Source organism: Stegodyphus dumicola, chromosome 1 (genome assembly GCF_044657685.1).
Source record: "Stegodyphus dumicola isolate Sdum_Otavi_A_Nest chromosome 1, ASM4465768v1".
NCBI lineage: Eukaryota > Metazoa > Arthropoda > Arachnida > Araneae > Eresidae > Stegodyphus > Stegodyphus dumicola.
Genome location: NC_140768.1, coordinates 223,621,196 through 223,640,043, shown reverse-complemented (window position 1 = coordinate 223,640,043; position 18,848 = coordinate 223,621,196). Strand labels below are relative to the sequence as shown.

At 31.0% G+C, this 18,848-nt stretch overlaps 1 protein-coding gene across 1 annotated transcript in view; it reads left to right on the top strand.

The window, feature by feature from the left end:
• The window catches only part of LOC118188729 (protein phosphatase methylesterase 1), a 73,356-nt gene extending 55,952 nt beyond the window's left edge, over nucleotides 1–17,404 (top strand). Inside the window, exon 16 of the mRNA XM_085826054.1 lies at nucleotides 8,897–17,404. Coding sequence (XP_085682180.1) covers nucleotides 8,897–8,915 — 19 coding nt within the window. The 3' untranslated portion in view covers nucleotides 8,916–17,404. The remainder of the gene's footprint in view (nucleotides 1–8,896) is intronic.
• The last annotated feature ends 1,444 nt before the right edge of the window (nucleotides 17,405–18,848 follow it).

The window sequence follows — 18,848 nt, the reverse complement described above, 5'->3', positions numbered from 1 at the left end:
TAAATGTCTGGATGTACAAGATATAGCAATAAAGCTTAGTAAACAAAAGATTCTTACCTAAACCAGGTAAAATGTTTTATGTTCCTTTGAGGTAATGTCATATATTTGCAGTACACTTTTGACAATTGTACAGTTTTTGCAAACTGCAAATGAAGGTCTCTTTTAGACAAAGTCTCATCACATGACCTTGGATGTTTGGAATATCTAGCTCTTTTGAGATGATGCACCTTTGTTTCAGACGCACCCTCAGAACAAATGGGAGTCATCCTACAAGATGGGAGTTTTGGATCACGAAGACTAACTTCAGGAAAAAAAAAAAAACGCACACACACACACAAAACAAAAAAAAAAAAAAAAAAAAAAAAAAGAGCATTCTAATGTCATAATTTTGGCACAATTTTAGATTATTACTTAAGCTACCATATACGTTCAAAATTAGCATTTAATAATTTTTACTTTACATGAAAATATATAAAAATAAATTGCTTACTTCCAGAAATAATTTTCAGAAGTGCTATTAAAATTATTCTGAAGTTTTAACTGACAAAATACATTAATAAATTTTTAAATTAATTTAAAAAAATACAAGACTATTTACGACTATGTAGAAGTAATAAAATTTTTCATGAAAAGTGTAAGACAGTCACTGAGTGAGCTCAGTTCTCTGAAAAATATCCATATCAGAGCTGCTAGAAATATCACTTTCTAATATATCCGTAAGCAGTGCATGCAAAGTATAACAGAATCCCACATAGTAAACTTAAAAGGCCCTACATAGTAGGAAAAAAAAGGATTCAGAAGACTATCGAACACATGAATGTTTATTGTACGTGGCAAATTAAAGAGCTAAAATCTGTTTGCTTATGTTACATTTTCCCTCCTCCATTGCAACAGTTGACACCAAATTTGGGCATAATGTGTTCAAATTAAAATTCATGATCCTAAAATTATGTTCAGTTCAAAAGTAATGGACACAGGATACTATCTGTGGGTCTTTAAAAAATGTTTAATTTTAAAATGCACATTTGCATCACTCATCCCCTAAGTTGATTTTCCAGTGATGCACGGGTAGATGCACAGCTGGGAGGGATGTTTGTGGGGAATGCATATTTGGGATGCCTGTCTGACAAAGGCTAAAGATCTTTTTTCTCTCAGGCCTCTTTCAGGTGAGGGAACAGAAAGAAGTCTTCTGGACTAAGATCATGTGAATATAGATGACGATCAGCATTTCTACAAGCTACAAACTGTTCCATGATGAGGGCAGAATGTGGCTAGATATTTATCATTGAGAAAGGACTAAAAAACTTGCCTGGACATATTCTATAGTTATCGATCCTTTTTGCCCCATACGCCCCTTTCACCATTGCTAGATGATCATCCCCTCATCTATCCTTTCCCAAACTAAAAACATGTAAATTTTTTGTTTAATGTGTTTTATAAATTAAACAAGAAAAAATATGGAAAGTATAGATAAGTACCATATATTTTACTTTCATAAACTAAAACTAAATACTTAACAGGCAAATAAAAGGCTGACTGGATTCCCTTTTGGTAGAGAAGCCTATTTTAGATGTACACAATGGATCTTGTGCAATAAATTTACTAGAACTACTTTGGGCTCCTTCTGTGTGATAATTCCCAGCTACATTTGAACCTCATTGCAAAACAATTTATGACCCATAGAGGAGTTTTAGCCTTCAGTCATTTAATGTACTTGCTGATCTTGCTGCAGTAGACTTCTTTCTGTTCCAGCACTTGAAAAAACCCTGAAAGAAGAATGATTTGGGGATATTTCCAGCATTCAAAATATGTGATGAACTTTTTTCATTCAGTACCAAAAGGTATTGCAAATGACGGATATTACTTTGAAGGGCTATGCAGCATTTTTTACGATTTAGATGAGAATTTTTTGATTCACCAAACTTTGTCTTTTCTTGTTTTTTTATTAGAACGTGTCAGGCAACCAAAATTACCATAGCCAGAAAACCTATCTTATATTATTAATTTATTAAAAATTATGTTTCTGTATCTAATTGCTCAATCAATAGTTAGTCATGCTATTTTTATAAATAACCTTTTTATGGAGGGAATTTTCACAAAAAGTGGTTGCATACTTTATTTCCTAAAATATTGATGCTCAGTATATACATTCAAGTATGAACTTTTTCAAAATGAGGTAGACAATAAAAATTTTACAAAAATATCATCATAATTACATAAAAACAATATTTTTTTAAAGCTGTCTTTTTAAGACAAAGCAACGTGTCCACGTAATGCAATATACACTATCCTAAGATAAATACCCCAAATTTTATATACACTGACTACCAATAAGTATTTGGACACCTGTGATAGAAAAGAAAAACGAACTTTATTCAAAATCAATAGTTGGTAGAGCCTCCACGAGAGGTAATTACAGCGTGCACCCTCCGGGGCATACTTTCCACAAGTCTTTGTATGACAGCTAGTGGTATTTTCTTCCACTCGGCTCGGAAGAAGTTTCTTCACCGATTCTGCACGGATAGTGCACCCCTGAATTCGGCGATGCAACTCGTCCCAGAGGTTCTCGATAGGGTTCAGGTCTGGATTCTGGGCAGGCCAGTCCATTCGATGAACTCCATTGGCACCATACCAAGCCTTGGTTAATGTCGAAACATGAACACTGGCATTGTCGTCCTGAAAGTAACAGGGGTCCAACTCGTAAAACTGCCACAACGTAGGAAGCACATTGTCATTCAAAATAGTGCAGTAGGCATCGGAGTTGAGCTTACCATGAATGGGGACCAAGGATCCCAGCCCATACCAGGAGAAACACCCCCAGACCATAATTCCACTGAACTTGACTGTTGGCACAATGCATTCTGGCAGGAGGCGTTCTCCAGGTAGACACCTTGATTCGTCACTCCAAAGAACCCGTTTCCACTGATCTACGGTCCAATTTCGATGTGCTTTGCACCACATTAACCGAGCACCACGGTTAGACTTTGTGATCAAAGGCTTATGGACAGCAGCACGACCATGAAAACCAAGCAAATGTGCTTCCTTGCGGATGGTATTCATTGAAACAATACTTCTGGATGCCTGTTGAAACTCCTCGCGGATGAGGGCTATCGGTTGGGTGGGGTTCTTCCGAATTTCTCTGAACAGCACTCGTTGGTCTCTAACCCCCAGTTTCGTTGGTCTGCCGACTCGGGGCACATTCCGACAATCACCGCTCACCTTCCACTTCTTATCACATAGGCCACTGTCGATATTGGTACTTCAGATCGCTAGATATGGCCCTTAAGGATCGGCCACATTTGTGATACCCGATAATTATACATTTCTCGAAATCAAAGAGCTCCGAACTGCGAGACATCTTGCATGCGACTAAAGCCGATGCTGTTTCCTACACGATATGTACCGGCGGAGTCCGTGGCGTACCTTGGGACCGCAGATATCATCATTTGCATAGGTGTCCAAATACTTATTGGGTAGTCAGTGTATTAGCATGTAAAATCATAAAGGCTTTCATATTACATAGCTTTATGAGGGCCAGCTGTAAATTTAATAATGAGTATTGTGTTATCCAGTACTGAAGCATTATTCATGATAAGGAGCAACATTTTTGTTTTATATTTTCTTCCGAAATTTGATTACAGAATATTCAGATTTTCTTAAATCATCACTGCACCAAGACAGAAACAATTTTCATCACAGAACACAGCAGATCTCCACTTCACCGTCTAATGAGCTCTGACTTAATATCACCGAAGTCGCAAATGACAGTGATTTGGAATTAATGATATCGCTACTACGAGGCACTACACTCAGAACTCTCTCTCAAGTGTTACAGTTTCTTATGTTACTCAATGTGCTGTGCTATGCACCATAGGCATGTGGCAATACAGTGGTCTTCCCTTTAAGTGAGGGCATACGTGTGACTGGACTAGCCTATAACCACTGCTGCCAACACATGCTCTATGGATACATTTCTGCCAAATCGTTTTTGCACTACTGCAAAAGAAAATTCCTGTTCTTGTTAGTCATATTTTACAGCCTCATTCAAACTCGGTAAGCTTCTGATGTTTCTGCTTTCATCTCCTTAATGGCATTTTTGGGTCAAATTTTGCTCACCAATACTTGATAAAGCACACGAGTTTACATTGTGCATTTAAAGCAAATGTGGTTGTCATGCTCATAGTGGCATTACTAGTATGCACTTATTCATGTAGCATAAAATTTAAATGACCATCATCTTTCAGATGTGTAAACACGCTTTCCAAATTTTCTACATATATAAGGTGTTTCTTCCGCCTTCCTAGCGTGCCATCGTGGTGTAGTGGTTCTGCATGTTGGGCCGGTATTCCAGAGGTCCGTGGTTCGATTCCCGGCGAAGACGTTTGCTCATTTTTCATCTTGCCTGCTTCCAAAAATACCTAATGTCTCTACAGTGGCACCCAAACTAAAAAACTGTGTTGGATGATGATTCTTCTCACCCAGGATTTGGCGATTGGGTCCCCTAAAAACCCCAATTGCCCTTTAAAAGGGGGAGTGTATAAGGTGTTTCTTCTGCCTTCGTGGTGTAGTGGTTCTGCATGCTGGGCCAGTATTCTAGAGGTCCGTGGTTCGATTCCCGGCGAAGACGTTTGCTCATTTTTCATCTTGCCTGCTTCCAAAAATACCTAATGTCTCTACACATATAGCACCTTTTTGGTGCTGAGATTTCGTTTACCATCAGTGTATTTGTTTTTCACATGTATCATTTAATAATTTATAACTTAAGTCTCTTTTAGACGGAGGCTTATACCCAGGCTGTAACTTTTCCATTAATTATATGGAAACAGGGTTTTCTACACTATGAAATGTTGCTTTTGCAGCAGTAAGGGAGGAATTGCCTTGATGATATTTTAAATTTCATAAGGTGGTGTTTTTGCAACATATTCCCCATCATTTAAAAGAATCAATGATTTTTTTTTAATTCACTAATTAAAATCGGACATCCGAATCGTAACCTGGAATATAATAATAATGCGGAGATTGGTGCATAAAAATAGAGAAAATTTTCATTGAAATTGCGCTCATGATACTTTCATTAATAATCTTTATTTAAGCATAATTTGTAGAATAACAAACATAATAAAGCAGTGCAAGTGCAGTCGCTGTTAAACGACCTAGATTTCATGTATTTATGGTATTACAGTTTGCAATAGAAGAAAGAGATATGGCCAATTCGTTCTTACCTTGTTGAAAGTAAACGTAAAGAGAGCAAGATTATGTTCTTGATATTATATTAATAACTGTGAAATTCCTTTAATTTTTGAATAGTGGGACATAGTATTGCCATAAGTTTCAGTTTTAATACTATTGGATGAGAAACTTCAGTTTCACTTTTGCTGCTATGTATATATGTTTATCACTTGCATTATCTAAGAAAATCATATGACATCGATTGTTTTTGAAATGATGTGCTTTAGAAAGATATGTTACAGTCAAAAGTCGTTAATCCGGACTCGTCGGGACTTCGGCGATTCCGGATTATCGATTTTTCCGGATTATAGATCATCAGTTTAAATCTGGTAAAATGGCATGCAGAAATCATAAAATTAAAAATATGAAACCGTAATTTATGAAATAAAGAACAATTATGATCAAAATTTACAAAAAAAAAAGCTTAATATTTATTTGTTTGCTTTATTAAACATTTCTTTCAATGTAAGTTGTTTAAGTTGCTTTGATTTATGTGATAATACTTTCTCTTTAATTCTATAAATGGACATAATTTCTTGTTCAGATACAAAGTTCCGCTGTTCAAGTCCTATAATTGCTGTGTCGAAAATACCGACTAATTTGTCAATCGACATTTTTTCGTTTTCAATAACCTCTGTGTCACTTTCTTCACTATCAGAAGCGAATTATAATGACGAGGAATTTAATTTAAATCATATCAAAGACGGAGTACATCGAGATGAAATACTACATTTAGTAAGGAATTATAAGCCAAATAAAATAAAAACATCTGCTCTGAAGATAAGGATAGTACTGACAGATCAACTTCCAATTCATTGCGTGCCGCAGCGTATTTTACAATAAAAAAGAGAGCTAAGCATACCAAAAAGAGAAAATAGTGAGTTATAACAAATTAAATTGTAATTTTATTTATATAAAAAATGCAAGAAATATCTGCTGAGACCTCTAGAGGTGAAATACTACATTACAGATTAAAGATAAGGGATGCATTAATATGAAAATGAAATTGTAAGTGAAATAAATAATTAAAAAGGTAATGACAGAGCAACAAGAAATTTAACTGTTGAGCTGCAAAAGAAAAAATAGTTGATTAATCAAATCATTAACCAACTAAGAAACAAGCTATATATCTATATCATAAATGCAGTGAAATTAATGAAAAAAAAAGGGCAGTAAAACCAAAAACAATTTGAAGATCTGTCTCCATTATTTTACTTCAGAGAATAGAAGTTCACGAGATGTATTTTGACCATAATTCTGGTTTCCATGCTGTAGCTTGTGGTTATGTTTGAAACAAAAGCTTGAAATCATTCTTAAAAATGCAAAAATTGAAATATGAAATAAAATTTATGGACAGTACATTATTAAAAAATACAGGAAATTCATTATTATAGTGTAAACTCTGTTCTTAATCAGCATTTAACAAAACTTTTAGCAAATGTAACATGTAATAGCATGTCAATCCATATAAATGAATAAAATTATGGTTACAAAATATATGAAGGAAATATATAAAAATGTGAGTTGGAGAAAGGAGGAAATGAAAAAACTCATGACAGGCAACTTGCTCTTTTAATGTAATAATGTTTATAAATATGAATGTATAATTATAATAAAGTTTAAATGTAGGTGTCCTGCATAAAGAAATTGCTTTAGGAAGATGGAAGGAAAGAAAATATCTGCTCTGTCAGTATAGTAGATATAATGTTAGGCAGTATTATTGGTTCAGGCAAGTCAGCTATAGCTGGTAAAGGAATGGATGGTATGGAAGAAATAGTGACAGTTAAAGGCATGAGGCCAATCATATAATTTGAAAAGAAATGGATAGGTAAGTTAGACACAGAAATAGCATGTGTAAAAGGTACAAAAGTAAGGCAGTATCCAGTGTCTGGGTGTACCATGTCAGTGGTCCGTGACTCATTTTTCTGTGGCCTGCCCTGAGAAAATAACAAAAAACATATAATATGTTCATAAAAACTGGAATTCCATTGGATATGAAAGCATGCATTACAAGCTCAGTTGCTAAAAAGAATTTTGAAGTGGTGTCTTTTAAAAAATACTCAACAGACACTGAAAAAGTTCCAGTTCATTTACAGAGGGAATTAACAAAAATTCAGTGCTACTCAACTGTAAAGCAAAAATTCAATGAAGTGGGTATCCTTGAATTTTGCAAATACTTGCTTATGTGTTTCCCAAAAAGCCACAAGTTAGCATCATACGTAATTTCCATGTTTTGTAGTATGTACCAGTGTGAACAGCTTTTATCACTTATGAAAAGGAACAAGTCCTTAACCACCAGATAACAGGCATTAATCTGACTTCTGTGTTGAAAATTGTTTGTGTGAGTAGCATGTCCCCAGATATCTGAAAGTTGGTTACAGGAAAAAGATGCCAGGTGTTGGGGAAGAAACGATACATATCCATCTGGTATCCAGATTCCCTTTTGTTTTTTAAAGTATTAGGTAGGATTTTATGTATTTACTCACTTTTTAATTCACTACTTCATCAAGTATGAAGATGACATTGTTTCATGCGACTAGCACTGTTGTACTCTGATAACTATTTGGTCCACTTGAAATAATGACATACCTGTTCTAGGTCATAAACTAAATTTATGGTAGATATCTGCCAAATAATGTCTGTTCTTATGAAGAAGTAAATGAACCAGATATTTCCTTACCTAATCTCTCGCTCCCTGTGTTTTAATTTTTTGCAGTGATTTTTCAGAGCCTATCAGGAAACAAACTGCTTTTACCATTTGTTGTGTGTGAATGTGGTTTACTTGCTTGGGGGAGGGATTTCGTCGTATTTAGCTGTCTGTTTCTTTTGTTACAGTTAAAAGTTCAATTTTAAAATTTCTCATTGATATGTCACTACCTTTTCAACCATTTGATTTATTTACATTTTTGTTATATATAGATATATACATACTAACAGAGGGTGATTCAAAAATATCTAGCAAAAACGATAAGAATAAAGAAGAGACTAAAATAAGCAGATTTTGTAGTGAAATACATTTGTGGAAATGTTGTGTTGAAGTGGTACTTCACATCATTAAGTGGTAGGTAAAAAAATTCTGCTAGAGTAAATCTTCATTACCCATGAGAATCTCAAGTGGTATACAATACTGCACAAACACAGAACTCCCCAACACACATTTTACCTATGGGGCTATGGCTAAAATAGGATAGCCATAGAAAGGATACATGGAAAATAATTGAGTAACTGCTTTGTTTCTTTCTGCAGCCTCATACGTAAAGTGCATATTGGTGACCTCTGTATTCCAGTAGCAATGCTTTGACATCAGGAATGATGATTTATGTCAGCGGAATGCTTTTTATATATCACTCAACAGTGCCCAATTCCACCTCAACACACCATTTCCACACACACTCTCCATTACATAAATCTCCTTATTTTGGTTCTCTCTGCCTGCCTTTCCATTCTAGACAGATATTTTTTTTATCACCTTTTAGGTATAATTACATTTGAAGCTTGGTTGTTAAAATATTTAGTTCGATGACTGCATAACACTGACTTCTAAGTGTCTTTTTGACTGAATGATGAATGTTGATTGATAACTTATATTAGAAGGGGGATAAGTGATGTCTTCTTATATTATTATTTTATTAAGTCAAGGTTTTCAATTAATTATTTTCTTTTACAGGCCATATTGTGCATGTTGATCTTCCGGATTGTTGACAGGCAGTGATTTACAATATTATAGATGCCTGATAACTTAAAATTGACTTGTGATTCCTCATACAGACTGGTTTTTATGTGCAGTTTTTTTCATGGTATATATTTTCATTCCCCCCCCCTTTTCCACCTCATATTGTATATCAAGAAGTTTAATTTGGAGGGTTAGGTTATAATATGTACTTTTGTGATCAGGTATTTGTTAATATGAAAAGTTTATTTTTCATAAAGGAAAAAAAAAAATACAGTAAGATCTTAATTATCCATGAAGATTAATTTTAATTAGTGTATTAACTAAGACTTATTTTACTTGTTCTGCAGAAGTGACATACAAAAAAGCATATTTTTTAATAATAAGATTTTCTTTGAAGTTAAAAATAAATAATTGGAATCAAAATTGTTAACATACATTAAAATTAATTAACATTTTTAGTTAAAATTTCTGTCCCATTTGAGAAAAAATGTATTTAATGGTAAAAAAATAATTAGTGCTATCATGGAGTTTTCCTTGTAATTATAAAAAAGGATGTAAATATATTTAAGAATGCAAATGTTAATTAAGTATGCCATAATTTTCCTTAATATCTCCTTTTCTAGCCTTGTAAATATTCTCAGATACCAAAACATTTTACTGAGAGTATTTCATTCCTGTTAAATTTCGGATAAATAGAGGTCTTGCTGTACTGAAATTTTTGACTAGATTTTGAATTTTACATAAGTGTAAAGTATATCTGAATCATTTCTAGAATGTAAAGAAATTAAAGCTAAAGATTTCAGATGTATTGAAGATGAAATATTTTTTATTTAAAGCAAGAAATGCAATTTTTCATATTTTTTTGTTAAAATGTTTGAAAGTGATTTGTATTAATGTTCATTCATTTATATTGTTAATTTTTCGGTACTTGCGCATTAACTAAACACCTTGTTGCAATTTGGCGATTTTTTTTAGACACAAAAAGGTAAAAGTTACTTTTCAAGTGCAAGTTGATGGTTTCCACGTCTTTGTTTTAGGAAGATTCCCAAACTATCAAGATTTATCATAAGTCAGTAAATGTTGTCAGCATATGAAAAGAAAACCATAGTTTAACAGTTTAAAATTCAAATTTGAATTATCAAATAAGTATTATGAAATGCATTAAAAAAGCAGAGACTCGGCTTCATGCAATCCTCGTCAACTGCGGCTATCAGCGAAACATATTTCCTTGTTGTTCCTTTTAGAAAATTTTCAGCAAAATTCTGTATTCTTGCCAACATTTTACTGTCCACAAGCTCATATTTTAAACGTAAGTTTAAGACAAAAAATATCATGATTTGTTTATACAGTACAAAGTCTTTAATCCGGACTCGTCAGGACTTCAGCGATTCCGGATTAGGGGTTTTTCTGGATTATAGATCATCAGTTTAAATCTGGTAAGATGGCATTTTGAAATTATAAAATTAAAAATATGAAACCGTAATTTATGAAATAAAAAGCAGTTATGATCTAAAGGGTATCAAAATATACAAAAAAAAAAAAAGCTTAATATTTAGTTTACTTTATTAAACATTTCTTTCAATGTAAGTTGTTTAAGTTGCTTCGTTTTATGTGCTAATACTTTCTCTTTAATTCTATAAACAGACATAATTTCTTGTTTTGTTACAAAGTTCCGCTGTTCAAGTCCTGTAATTGCTGTGCCGAGAATACCGACTAACTTGTCGATCGAAATTTTTTCATTTTCACTAAACCTCTCTGTCTTTTTCTTCATGCATTTATCCATTTTTTGAAGCAATTCCACTTTTTGTTTGATCAAAACATGCTTTCGCTTTGTAGATCCTTTGGTAGCTCCAGAATCGGAAACTCTTTTTGACATAATCGAAAATTCAAGCTTACTTTTTATAAAATTGCTCTAACAGTCTGCAAAAAATAATAAGTCGGATCCAATTCGAAGATTAAGGAACAATGCAATCTGCAACATTAACTCAAATAGATAATTAGATAATTTTAGCCTAGCTTATACTGTCCGTTATACATTAAACGCGCATGCGTAAACGCTAAAAAGTTTGTAGCTTTGAGGTGTGGATTATAGATCATTCCGGATTAAAGACTTTGTACTGTAAAAACAATTGGTACTTGGAATATAAAAAAAAAAAAAAAAAAGGAATGCATACAAAATTGATGGCATTGCTTGAATGAAGCATTGTTATGAGAATGGTAGCTGAAAGAACGGTTATTTATGCACATGGTTGCCAGAGCTTGGCACATTCTGTAAATTTGGCGTCTTCTACTAAGGTGGTTGCGTTAATAAGTAAGTACGGAAATTTATTTTTTTTAAACTCCATTTATGATAGTAGTATTTTACATTTTGAAATACTAAAAATTGCATGTCACATGATTTTTGTTTTTTTCTCATTATTTCATCCATTAATATTATTGATCTTTCATTTAAAATGTAATATTTTGTATGCATTAAAGGTTAATATATTTCGATTTGAGTTTTAGATTGAATTCATATAAGCTTATATTTTATAGATTTTGTTTCTTGTGAAATTGTGAGTGTGTTTTTCATTCTTAATATAGTTGTTTATAATACTAATTATCTGCACTTCAAAAGAAGAGTTATATGAAAAATTATATTAGCTCTATTGATGAACTTACACAACAGTTAAGATATCTAATATCTGCACAACATAGGAATTTGGCTTAATTTGCAGTCCAGATTAACTATACTTGAAAGAGATAATCTGTAATGGACAATTAGTTATTTTATTTATGATTTGATTATTTTTCTATGATATTTATTAATATGCATTGTAAATACTTTTAAAATAAGTAATGTTGGAAATATGTATTATAGGATTTAGTGCAACAAAGTATTTTTGCAGATGTGCATATGTAGTTGCGACTTCTGATGTAATGATCATAGAAAATTGTTACTGAAATAATGCTAGTCAGAGTGTGAGAGATCTTTAGTTTTAAATTGATCAAACTATTCTTTTCAAGACTGATAAGGAATAGTGTGATATATTGGAAAGCTGAAGATACTACGTTATACTTTGACCACCATAATATATATTTCAGTATTTATTCATGAATAATTTTTTTAATTCTTAATAAGCTCAAAAACAAAAGTGATTGTGTTTTTTTAACAACTTTATAGATGGTTGAGAAAATTGTGTAACCTTCTGGGAAGTTCTGAGCGCTTTTTTATGCTCCTGAGATTTGTTGCCACTTACATATTACCTTGTTATCTAAAATATTTTGGTTTCTTATTTTCTTAAGTAATTCAAGTATCATCTTATAATGGGAGGTTATAAAAATTGAGAGTAAAGTATATAATTACACAAAATCTAGGTAAAAAAAGTGCTATATGAAAACAGCTCTTCATAAGCAGATCCAAGAGATCTAGGTGCTCTGAGTTTCTTAGTGTGATTTCATTATGAAAGTGCTTTTGTTACTTAAGTTTTTTTCATGTTTTTCTTTCAAAATTAGCTATATTGGATGACTCCTAATCAGTGTATTTGAAAGTTTTGCATTTTGTGTATATTGATTTAGAGAACTCACAGTTGATGTCTTTTACATTATCCAGTGGTGTAATTTCAATATTAAGTAGAATTCTGAAATCTCACTGGTCAGAATAATTTATATATTTGCCTGACTTGTAAATTGATTTTTTTGTTTGAAATTTTTTTCATGAAACTTATGATCTCTCTAGTTTTACAAAAGAACACATCATTGATTTTGTGCTGAGTTTATGGGCTCTTTTTATTGTTCAGTCTGAATAAGAGCACATATAAGAAATTGCTCAGAAACGGAAGCCAAAAGAAATGCAAGATGATGGTTTTTGCCTGTTGTAAAATGTGTTCTTTAGTAGTAATAATAAGTGCATGTTATGTAAGCAGCATTAAAATTATCAAATTTTGGGGCTGGTTATGGGAGGAAGGTAATGTGATTTCATGAAAATTAAAAAAATTTTTAAGATTGTCCTAAATTTGATATGTTTAGGATGAGATCATTAAACAAGCATTATACGATTTATGGAGTATTGAGATTGATTTCTAGAAAACTGTGAACCTGTTTTGTATATATAAGAGTGATGTAGATTTACGAATTCAAAATACATCTTTCCATAGGACATAAATATTTAATATTCATTCTTGATATTAGTTTTCTTACAAAAAGTCTTTCTCACAATTTTTAAATCTGTTCTATTATATGTGCATAATGCATTTCCTATAACATCTAAGCATACTGATCAAAGTTTGTTTTCACAACTCATCAATCATTAAATAGGTTTTAACAAATGTTTTTGTGTAGTTTTATATATATATATATATACATTTTTTAAGAGAACTATCATTCAACTGAATATTTAAAAGTAAATAAAAAAAATTAGTTTGAAATATCTTACCAAAAAAAGTTTCAGTACTCCTGATCAAACATATGCAATTATGCATATCTCTATACATACGTTAAAATATTTTTAAAAAGACAAATTCTCTTATAATCTCCTATATGAACCTTTAGACTTCAAACTAATAAAAAAAGTAGCAACTACAAAAAGTAAAAACAAAATAATGCAAAAACTTATATCATCATGAATTTGTTAATGATCTTTTCTCTTGAAAATAGAAAATTAAATCTGAAGAGAATCAATGCACTTTGTTTGAAAGTAGTATTATAAAGATAAATTTTTATTAGGTTGTCAGGTCATGCATTTTAAATGTGTTTAATTTAAAGTCATGTATTTTTAATGTGCTTTCATGAATAGCAAACTTAGGTCATATTATTTTTTTTACATTTTAAAACCAATAAAATGTGTATCGTGCAATTTTTCTCTATTGTGTGCATGTAGACTTCAAATTTTGCCTGTAAATTTGACCTGCTGAAAATATTCTAGCAAATACTTTCAGTATATTAAGTGTTTTAAATGCATTTTCTGCATCTATCTGCTACCATCTTTAATTTAATAACTAATTTATGAAGACTTACTTTTAGCCTTACTGATTGATCTTTCACTGATTCCAGATAATATTATATGTGTGTGTATATATATACATATATTATAGGCAAAATTTTTACTTTTTAGCATGACTTTTTAAATTTTTCGTTCTACAATAATGTAAATGAATCCTGATTTAAATAATAGTATGCATAAATTAATTTAGTTAATTTTTAATTTTTTATGATTTTAATTAAGCAGCATTGTAATTAAAGTTGAGTATGCAGATGACAAAAATTTATTTACATATATGTCTGTCAAAAAGGCTATAAATAATTTGCTAACTTTGTGCATATGTATGTATCCTCTGCAAAATTATAATAATTATGTACAAGTGTTTTTACATAGCTGAAAATTCTTGAAGTCAAATTATTGAAGTATTGATTTTTGATTGGTTAAGTATCTTTTGCATAAAAGATCATAATTGTAAATTATCTTGTTGCTTCCACTTTTTTAATACTTTATACCTGCTGAAACTTGTTTGAAATATTTCTGGAGATTTGAGCTATTAGTTTTTGCGTGATAAGCATATTTTAAGAGGATGGAATTGTATCGTTGTTACACTAATAGCTAAAAGTTTATAAAGACTCACATAATATTTGATATTTCATATTGGTGCATAATGGAAAAAAATTCATATATCTTTGCTAAATATTTCTCTATGACCAAACTTGCTTAATATATAATATACATAATGTCAACTTCAAATGTTTACCAGTTGCAGTATACAAACTTGGATATTTTATTGATACATTACCCACTTTGTTTGAAAAATGCTAAGATAAATTTATGCACATTATAATATTAAACTAATAGTTGAATTTAGCTGAAGTGAGATGTATGAATCCAGCATCACTGATCATGTCAAATATGAATACATTTTTGAAAAACAAGCAGAACCAAGCTTCCATTTTGGAAACCTCATACTTATGTATAAAATAAAGCACTCAGTGAAATTGACCTGAATATCATACTTCCCTTTTGTGATCTTTTATTTTAAGTTAAGGAATTTTACTTATTATCCTTTTCTAGAATGTAAGTACAGTTTTATGATAGTATATGTCTCCTTAAAACACACTTTGTTCTGAAAGCTAAAAATTATCTGAGTAAAATCAAGAACTTATCCTTCTCTCCTATTTCAAGGTGAAAATTTGTAGATGATGCTTCTTTTCATTTTGCAGTTCTTTAACCCTCTTTTTTTCTTAAGAAAAAGGCAAGAATAAGCTGAAATTGATCCATGAACCTACATATGGCAGTGTTGGTTGATAACAATATAGTAATGCAATAGAAAGGACATCATTAAGTTTTACCTGAAGACTTGATTTTGTAACATAGTCATCTTCAGATATCTGGTGATCAGGTTTTTCATAATGAAAATGTATTGAGCAAATACTCTATAAGGTCATTTTAAATTAATTCAATTAATTCTGCATTCTCTCACCATTGCTGATGCTATGTGAATTAAAATTTGAAGGTTTTATTTAATAAGATATCAATATCTGATGACTATATCAAGCTCATAATAATCAATGCTATGCCTCTTTTTTTTTTTAGTGCCAGTAAGCCCCATTACCTTTCTTCTTAATTGGTTAGCTATTTTAACATGATAAATCATTAGGTTTTACTTACCTAGATAAAAGGAAGTCCTGGTGGAAAGCTAAGAGAAATTAGATTTTATTTATGTAACTCATGATGAAAACTATGGAAGCACAAAGGATCACTGTTCTGAACTATTAGCCACATCACCTATTAACCAGTTCTTTTCCAGTTATACCAAAAGAAACACAAGTGAGCAACATACTGCCATCAGTGGATTTGCCAAAAGTTAAACAAGATGCGAGCGAGTTCAAACTGCTATATGGCATCTGCATATGTCATAAAATCTATTATAAGCTCATTGCAAAAACCATTTTGGTGAGGGAAGGGATATGCGGTATCGCAAAATTTATAATGTCCATATTCAAAACTACATTCCTGTGTGTAATATTTGAGCAAGCATACATGTTCATTTCAGTTTCTTTGATTTTTTCTAAAAATGTTTTTGTTGTGTGAAATTGTGTACTTATTATCTATCATAATTTTTGAGGAGTTTATAGTTTTCAAGTTTATGTTTTAGTTTATTTATTATGATTGGTATTTTAAAATATAATGCTGTTAAGTAATATTTTAAAGTTAAAAACACAACCTTTAGGTGCTCAGTCTTAAGGCAGCTGTAAAATTCAAGGAAGAGTGTATGTATATGCATTATTATAAGAAAAATGAGACTATTTACTTTTTTACTGAAGGAAAAATTTGGTGTGAATTCCGTCGTCTTCTCTTCCCCATAAAAAATCATTTATTTGGAATATTTTTTCCAATTAATGGGGAGAAACGTGGCAGTTTTCATTATTTTTAATACTGTCATCATTGTATAAAATTAAAAAGCCATTAAATGTGAGAAAAATCTTAGGGAATATAAACTGTTAAGCAATAGAAAGGATGTAATAATATATGAGTTGCATTAATTTATAATTTTAATGTTTCTGAAAAGGGGATGGTTGAGTTGGTTATTGAGGTAAGTTATAAATTATTATTTGCATATTATGTTTAGAAATATATTAGATTCCAGTCTTATTTTGTATTTGTTAGGTTTAGGTTCTACTTAATTCTACAGAATGGTTTGTAAGTGTAACTGTGCTGTATTTATCTATTAAAACTTTTATTGGTAATATATTTTTAATTCCATAATAAGCAATAAAAATTAACAAATCAAAAGAAAAGAATTATATAATTCATTTTTACATATGTATTGTAAAAGAAAATAGTGCTAAAGAATGTATTTTAGCATTTATAATACAAAACTAAGGCAGTGTGCATTATTTTTAGAAAATGCCTTTTGAAAAAATTCATCTACAGACTTATTTTAAATCTGCTGTCAATTAATATTTGTCCGTAACTGAATATGCATACCTAATTTTTAAAAGGTTTATCATTACTATTCTTTGTACATTATAATTTTTATTCCATATTTAATATGTATTTATTATGTATCCCCTAAAAATTCGAATTAAGTCTCAAAATTCTTAATGACATCAAGCTGAACAATTGCTTGAACTGTGATAAAGACACTATTAAAACGTTATGGCTAACTCTTCAAGATTTTTCTTTCATTCATCAGGGTATTGTCCATAATGAGACAGTGATTAAAATTACACCGTTTACTTAAACTAGTTTGTCTCAGAAAAGTCCTATGCATGAATTGTACACAAAGAATATACAAAAATTATTGATGTTTGTCACAAAAATGGTCTCATTTATGTGGATGATTTGATTAATGTAAATACTTATAGAATATTTTTAAACATATGCATGTTTTCAGTTTTGTTTGTATGCCAACCTTACAAAGAAACGGACAAAGTTAATTTTAATTTATGTGTGTATTATGGTTTGATTTGCTTATAGATTATATATGATCTATGTTATAAAGTTATGTAAATAAAATCATTCGAATTGTAAAATATTTCCATTTGTGTTTTTTTAATTATCCAAGCAGGTCTTCATCCAGTAATGTTCTTCAAAATTTAGTCTCCCCCCCCACCTCTTCCTGTTAGAAGAAAAGTATTGAAGAATAAATTTCAAGAATATTTACTAGGACCCCAATAAAAGGGTAGTTGTTAAATATATCGATTTTTTGAATAACCATTGCATATCTTCTATGAAAAACTATTGCAAGCATATAAACTTCATGAAATTTTCTTCCAAAATAAATTGACTACGCCCAAAAAAAGGATACAAAATCATTGTCTTTTACTGTTAAGACCACACACATTAATCACTTGTGAATTCATAATCTTCCTTTATCCTGTGTAACGAAAAATTCATACAATTCTCTTTCGAAAAAGCAAATTCATCACTTTCAGAGACATCTTGCTGATCTGAAAAATTACGTACACAAAAAGAAATAAAGAGGAAAATCTGATGAACGCTCACTAAAATATGAAGTTCGCGAATAAATATGAATAATATTTTCCCCTAAATATTTTATTTTAAAACAGAATGCCAAAAATCAAGAAAAATAATAAAATATATAGTGAACATTTAAAACAACTATAAGGATGCTTTCGTCCTCCAGATAGACAAAAAAATAATAATAATAATGAAATGTTTAGGAAGAATACTAAATTGGAGACTCGGCAGTGCTATGGCATTTCTGTTATGTAAAAGTATGCATTTTCATAATTTGCGACTATGATTCTGAGTAATCATATTGTATAGCTGTAATGCCAAAGGACAGTTTTATTTCATTGTTTGTCAAATATACAAAGGGATTCTGGTCCAAAGTAATGTTCCCGCAACTTACAAAAACTTGAATACTTAACTCTTCCATATGTTCTTGCACCTATAGGCCTTTTCAGGTGTACATGATTTCAATTGACATGTTCTGAACGTTTTTATTCTTTTCCCATAACATCAACTTCCACACTCTTTTAATTCCCACACTTAATAGATTCCCACACTCTTTTAATTGTTTTTTGTTCAGTGTCCCTTTTCTATAAGCTATATGTATTATCAAAATTTCAAAATGTCCGTAAGATGTAATTTTTTTAATTGTGGTTGGGAAAAAAAAGCTAACTAAAAACTGAAATTTTGGACCTCTTTTATTTAAAGTAAAGCATCAAAAATGAATTATACAGAAACAAATAAATTTTAAACCTTTCAAGTTTCTATTTGACTATGTAGACAGCAGGAATGCTCAAAACTGTTGCGACATCTTCCCTAAAATGAGATTAATAGGAAATATCACATGTCGCACAGTTAGTCTTCGTACTGTTGTTAAATGGGCAGTTAATGAGTCCCTGTTGCAACTGCACCTTTATGTAGGTCAACCATAATTCGAAATGAAAGAAACCTTCATAAGAGTGTCCAGCATGAAAGTGCACACAATCTTATGAATGTTTCTAT